Source organism: Sceloporus occidentalis, unplaced genomic scaffold (assembly GCF_023333645.1).
Source record: "Sceloporus occidentalis isolate IW3139 unplaced genomic scaffold, rSceOcc1.0.p SCAF_140, whole genome shotgun sequence".
NCBI lineage: Eukaryota > Metazoa > Chordata > Lepidosauria > Squamata > Phrynosomatidae > Sceloporus > Sceloporus occidentalis.
In genome coordinates, this window is record NW_028317120.1 from 295,386 (window position 1) to 302,775 (window position 7,390).

The 7,390-nt window shown below is 37.9% G+C and overlaps 1 protein-coding gene across 1 annotated transcript; it reads left to right on the forward strand.

Moving 5' to 3' along the window:
- Nucleotides 1–264: 264 nt before the first annotated feature.
- Nucleotides 265–7,079, forward strand: LOC149280994 (vomeronasal type-2 receptor 1-like). Its single transcript, XM_089499811.1, has 4 exons — nt 265–288; nt 2,305–3,123; nt 3,920–4,163; nt 6,787–7,079. The coding sequence occupies exons 1-4, from the start codon at nt 265–267 to the stop codon at nt 7,077–7,079; spliced, it is 1,380 nt and encodes a 459-aa protein (XP_089355937.1).
- Nucleotides 7,080–7,390: the final 311 nt, after the last annotated feature.

The window sequence follows — 7,390 nt, forward strand, 5'->3', positions numbered from 1 at the left end:
AATCCTCAGTTCTACAGACATCTCTTGGCTTTCGTTTTCGCCGTTGATGAGATAAACAGTAATCCATATATTTTGCCCAATTGGACTCTGGGATACCATTTGCTTGATTCCTGTGGAGATGTGAACAAGGCTGTAGAGAATGTGTTACACATACTATCTGGACCCATTAAAACCGTCCCTAATTACTCGTGTAGGAAACATAGCAATCTGATTGGAGTTATTGGCGACCTGTCTTCACAAACATCCTTACACATTGCGAACATAATGAAGTTATACGGACTCCCTCAGGTAGGAGATATTTCTACAGAATGTGATCATCTGCTTTTTTGTTAAGCCTTGGCCTGTGTGTATAACTTTAGGATTGTGTGTGCACACAAAATATGTCACCGCTTTTCCCTGGGAAACTGAGGTATTTTTGTGTATATATGAGAGGCTAAATGCACAATGGGAACCCCCGTAGCCTGGGGATGAAGGTCCAGGGAAAGAGAATTATTGTTGACTAGATTGGCTCATCAGTCTCTTATTCTTTTAGTCTTTAACCATTACATTTTTGAATGCTTCAATTTCTTGAATTCTTCTGTGAAGTTTTTTTTTTATACCTAGTATTTAGTATTTTAACATGCATTATTTAACCAAAAAAACGTACCTGACCTAATAGTTGTGGCCCTGTTGCTGCAGCTGCCGTCCTCCTCTGTGGTCAAACATTTCTCTACATTGCTTGGCTGTGAATCGATACTTTGGGTGCACTTAGTGTTAGTCTTTTTGTACTTGTGTTAGAATTGTTCTGCCTGCCCTGACCTTTTGGCCTTGGGTACTGTGTCTTAGTTTTCAAAGCCCTCACGGTCACTGCATATAAAATGTTCAAAATCGGTGGAAAAGGGTTTTTTGCAATTGTCTGCATTTATAAACTGGCCCCTTTATTACAATTTGATGTTTGTATGGAGGCAGTTATAGATTTCTATGCAATTTTTCTGATGTGGTCATACACCTTACAACCCTCACTAAGAAAGGTGGAAACCTGTAGAAATGGCCCGAAGAAACAGTAAAGTCTTATTTCTGCATCAGTTCTGCGAAATCCCGATCCATTGGGACTATTCGTTCTTGAGGTTGATGCTTCTGATGAGTTTTGTCAGAGAGATCCCAACTCCATTCATGTCCGTCCCTGTTCTTATTTTTCTAAACAATCCAAATCTACTGAGAAAGTTTTGGTATCACTTTTTAATAGGGTCTGGAACATCAATAAAACTCCTCATCTGTGCTTTACCTCCGATAAAACATTATCTTACTTTCTGATACTCTGTCCAGACCCTTCCTTCCACCTCTTGCATGTCTGGGTAGTGTGCCGACATAAAGGAATTCTAAATTCTAAAGGATTATTTACATTATCCTTAAATGTCAGGCATTTTATGGAGGCGTGTGATGTATGTGCCAGGAATAAAACTCCTAATATCATTACATCATCTATTTGTATCTGAAAGTATGTAGAATAATATCTCCACGGACTTCATTGTACATCTACCTGTCCACAGGTAAACACTGATCCTGGTGGTGAAACATCTGGAGAGAAGAGGGGTTTTTACAGATGAGGAACCAGGTCTAGTGTTGTAGCTTCTCTCCTCACCGAGGATCCAGACTATGAGAGTCACTCATTAACAGTTTTGTGTATTTAAGTATTATGTATATTTTCGTTCACAGACAAGGGGTGAAAACAGGGCTTCTACTTTAGATCAGTATCAAAACACACTCTAGATTAAGATATAACACTAACACAACAAAACAATGATAATGATAACATTATGTAAATAAATGTAGGGCCAATATAAAGAGCTCTCAGTGACCTGTCCATTAACAGAAATGTACAAAGAACAAGAGGTCACCCTCCGGGACTAGAAGAGTGGAGATTTCATAGACGACAAAGGAAGGGATTCTTTACAGTGAGGGCAGTAAAGGTATGGAATTCACTTCCAAGGGAGGTGGTTATCAAATACATTAGATGCCTTCAAAAGGAGTCTGGATATTATTTTCTTAGAAAGGCATGACATACAGGGATATAAATAGAATTAATATTTTAGAGCTTCTTGATCCAATGAGAAATCCGATTACCTTTTGAAGTCAAGAAGGAATTTTTCCCCTGATGGCAGAATTTGAAGTAGCTTAGGTAGGATTGAAGTTGATGGACTTTCTTTTTTCAACCTTGCACAATTTCATTATGCTTTCATCTAGTGAAAAACAGACTGCATAACACCCAAATACATAAACGGTATGTTTTACTCCTTAAACCTAATATTTATTCTATATTTTTAGATCAGCTACGGAGCAACAGATCCGGTTCTATCCAACAAACGTTTGTATCCAAATTTCTATCGGACCCTTCAGAATGACCAGGCCCAGTTTGATGCCATTGTAAAGTTACTCAAATATTTTGGTTGGAACTGGGTGGGTATCATTGCCTCGGATGATGACAGCGGAGAAACTCAGCGTCGGGAGCTGGAGAAAATGGCTGCCATCCATGGAATATGTATCGAGTTCTCCCTACAGTTACCTCCCAATAAATACTATAAACGTATAGAGGTTATAAATAGAAACAGACGTATTATTAACAGAGCAACCTCGCAGATTGTGATACTCTGCGGGACAGCATCCCTCCGCTCCATGTATTTGTTCATGGATGAAAGTGGAGACATTCGCCAAAAGACTTTTATAATCCCTGCCAGCTGGCATATTATAATTTACAAAAGAAATGAGTCTTCCTTCCCATTTAATGGTAGCCTGGTATTTACACGTCCTGATAAAGTGATTCCTAGTCTTCAGAATTTTCTAGAAAACGTCAGGTCATCAAATCGACCCAATGACATTCTACTTGAAGATATACGGGCATATTACTTTAACTGCTTAACATCAAATCCAATCTGGAATGGAGTAATACAAAACTACTTTCAAACCGGTTACAGAAATTGTAGCACGACTGAGGGAATCATTAAACTTGGCCGACAGTACTATGACACTGTTAGATTTGGAACCACGTATCACGTATACAAAGCAGTTTACGCCATGGCTTCTTCTTTGCATGAAATGCAATTATACATTATCAGGAATCCAGAGAACCCAATACCTATGTATCAGGTAGTAATTAAATAATAAAATAATTTGCATTTAGATTTCTCTTTAATGTAAGGCGAGTGAATATTGCCAGATGATCAGCATTGAACATTTTGCTATGACACCTAGTCTGTGTTAACAGGGAACTGTATTGCATGTGAAAAATAATGCCTCTTTTCTCAGAAAACACATCTGTGGGGTATTGTGGGTTCCCTGAAATGGTTAATGGATTGATATGTATGGTACCATTTTTGGACATTCAAGGAGAGTGTTTGATGCAACGGACCCCATCCTGTGCCGTTCCCTTATCTCCATCTCATCCAGGTAGGGTAGGAATGAGGTACTGGATTGTATCATATATCTACTAGATAAAGGTTTATACATTTAAACCCCTCATCCCACTAAATTGATTTAATTAACCCCGGCCCGCCAACAGTTAATTGTGGGTCCAAAAGACCCCTATTTATTTTAAGTAATTTTTGGGCGATTTTAAAACAGATGATGTTGCTAGTTTCATATAAGGACAGACTAGCTTCCTACACAAGTATTATGCTACCTCATCCAGGTCTGGTCAGCAGGGGCAGATTAACATTGAAGCTCAATGCCTCCACTTGCACATGGGCCAAAAAAAGCAATTTGGACAATTTTTTTTTTCTCTTTTGGTCCAGGTGCACAAGTCTACCAATAATGTAAAATAGCGTAAGCAGAAACCTATTTATTTTTATAAAGAGATTTTGCTTAAAAGGTGACAATGGCATTAAAACCAACAAGTATACAACACATATGATATATAATATTCTGAAAACATTAAATGTTACAGCACTTTTTAAGGAGAGTTCACTTCAGAGATCCCACCGGAGAAGAGGTCTACTTTAAAGAAAATGGAGAGATGTCCTCAGTGTATCACGTAAAGAATCAGATTTTTTTACCAAATGGAACCAACATAGAAAAGCATGTTGCAATCATTGACCTGTCGGCTCCGGAAGGGAAACAGCTCAACATTCACCAGAGGCTAATAACTTGGAAATACAACACCAAGGAGGTCAGTAGCATTGAGGATGTCGGTATGCTGTCCTAAAACAATGATCCTTTAACTAATAGGATGGTGGGTGCATGTGTGTGCAAAACTTCAATCATTAATAGTCTTCGGTATGTGTGGAACATGTTTGGTTGTTGTCAGAAAAGGCAAGTTTGTAAAAATCACAAATTGATTGAAGCCAACTCGCTTGAAAAATCATTTAATTTACCTCTTCAGTGTCCAAATAAAATATATACAAATCATTTTAAAAGGCTTGGTTAAAGAGTACAAAAAATGCAAAAAAGTAATCCTTTAACAGACAGGAAAAAGGCAACTAGTTGTTTGGAAGCTGCATTGCATCCTCCATTGCATCCTCCATTGACTCCATTGACTCCAAGTGGGCCCCATAGACCTCAATGGCATCCAGATACTTGAATGGGAGTATATAATGCGGTAATATTATGTATTAACTATGTCATACTTGATAATGTGTAGCCACTGGTGTCTCCCATAAACTGGTTGAGATTGGGGGGGGTCGCATGAGAGCTGAGAGCTTCTCTATGGGTTCACTTCTCGTGAAGGTGGCCTCGTATAATGTATACTTTTTTTTGGAACATTACACTTCATCTATACAATGTACAGGGCCACCGTAGACCTCCTCTTAAGAGAAGTCCACTTGGGTTTGCATAGAGATACCATCTATACAATATACAGGGCCACCGTAGACCTCCTCGTAAGAGAAGTCCACTTGGGTTTGCATAGAGATACCATCTATACAATATACAGGGCCACCGTAGACCTCCTCGTAAGAGAAGTCCACTTGGGTTTGCATAGAGATACCATCAAGTTAATATGTTCAGCACTCCTGCAAACTCTCTTTAGTGAGAAGACCCCATGATGTACAGTATTTTTTTTAAATTATTTTTAATGAGGAAATTGCAAATTCGAAAGGCTGGCCACCGCAATTTATTAAAAATGTTTTTAAAAAAATCAATCACCATAACAGCCTGACGCATTTTATACTCTCTGCTCTACAAATCAGTTCTCACCAAGTGAGTATTAAAAAAAAGAAAATTAACGGGGTAGTGTAATGTTATTTTGCCTTTTATTTATTTTTTGTTAAACTAAATTTTTTTTAAAAAAAATCATATTTTTAACCATAATGTTTCAGAATACTGACTTTTTATTAATGATAAAAAAACAGGATTTGGCTGAAAATTATGTAATATTTCTTAACTATGGGAACGTAAAAAAAAAATTTCCATTACTAAATATATTTTTCTGGATTATAGCGGTTTTCTTTAATGGAAAAGGTTAAGAAACCCATGGTTTTTTTGGGGAACTTTTTAATTAGAAAACTAGTCTAATTCATAACCATTTTATTCATAAAAAAACATATTAACCACGAACTTTTTGAAATTCAAAAATAAAAAAGGCACCAATTTTTGCAAACCAAAAAGTTCCATCGTAATTTGTGACATAACAGGGGGAACGGAATTACTGTGGCAAAAATCTAAAATCTGGATTAGTCAGCGATGCCATGCCATATTTTCACCTCTAGATTACAGTACATATAAGGACACTTTTAAACCAGTAAAACATTATACGTAAATAGCATACAATAAAGGTAAAACAAAAAATACAGCAAAAAAAGGGTTGTTTTTCTATGATACTCCTTATAAGAAGTCTACATTTTTCTTATATTTTTGAACTAATATGCGATGCAAGAGATTAACATTAATTGCCCAACATTTCACTGAACTATATGCGACACATTCCATATAGTCATAAATTTTCTTGTTTTATTAAGGATTCCAAACGCCACCATCCACAACATACACCAGCTAAGTGGCAAACCTTGATGATATAGCACCAGTCACAACATAGAGTAGTAGAAAGAGTGCCTATGGAGCACAGCACCTGTTACACCCACAACAGCTACCAACATCGGACAATTATTGTAAGGCACCCCACCATTTTCCAGCTTCTGTCACAAAAACGAACACAATGGCACACGGTATAGCCTGGCTGCAAGTTGTTCGGATCCATACGCAGGGTGCCTTAAACTACAAGATTTCAACAGAAAGTTGAAATGGGTCTTCCTTGCATTGTTTCTGCCCATGTAATTTTTGGTTTTCCAGGTTCCTTATTCTTGTTGTTCCAAAGACTGTCCTTCTGGATATAGAAGGCTCTTGCAAAGGGGAAAGCATACCTGCTGCTTTGACTGCGTCAAGTGCTCAGAAGGAGAGATCTCCAATAAAATAGGTAAAAATACAAAAAATGTTAATTATCAGTATTTTTATATTTTTAAAAAAATGTTCCAGGGGAATTTTCTAGGAAGAGAAAAGGAATAGAAACCAATAATGTAAGTTGGTATATCTAGTATTTGTCGTAAGAATATTAAATTAGATTAGGATGAAGAATTGAGGTATGGATTATCACACTGAGGCTTGGAATACCTCAGAAATAGTATTTTATGTAATGTATTGCATCCTCAACCAATTGCGGCCGCTGCTGCACAGGAGTATATGTTAGACGTGTGCATTCGGATTCATACAATTATTATTATTTTTTTTTAATTAAGCAGAAAGCTTTTTTGTTTTTTTATTTTCTCACTCTCATCCTCTCTCTCAATGTCTCCCTATCTTGTCCATGTTTCCTTTCCCAAGGTTCTTCTTTGTTGCCTGTCTTGCCTCTTGTTCTTCTTTCTTTGTCTGCTTCTCGCCGTTTCATCTTTCTTCGTCCACGTCTCTGTGAAATGCTTCTTTCTCAGCGAATACTTGTTCATTATCCTGGCTTCTCAGAGTACTTCTGCAAAAGAATGGAGCCACAGGAACAGCTTCTCCCTCAATCCTCCAATGGTTCACAGAGAAGTGGCCGAAGAAAGAAAGCACGGGGAGAAGCAGACAAAGAAAGAAGACATAAGAAGAAGAAGATGAGCTGCGGGACAAGGGGACAATGACACAGAAATGGATAGTGGAGAAGGTAGTGTGACAAACCCTGTAGCATGAGGGCCATAAAATGTCACAGGGGTCTTAATGCTGCTTTATTTTTAAATTGTTCAAAAGAAACACCCCAAAACAAATCATAAAAAGAAACAACCTAGCTCCCAAATGGAGCCCTCTCTGACCAGCCTAATCACCCACTAACTTGACCTCCTAGCAGACAGCACACAAAAGGTCCAGGTAGGTGATGCCTCACTTGGCACAGGGATGGTCTTCTTCAGGGCCTCTCCTTGCCCTGGAAGCACAGGGAAACTTCCTCTTCTCCCAA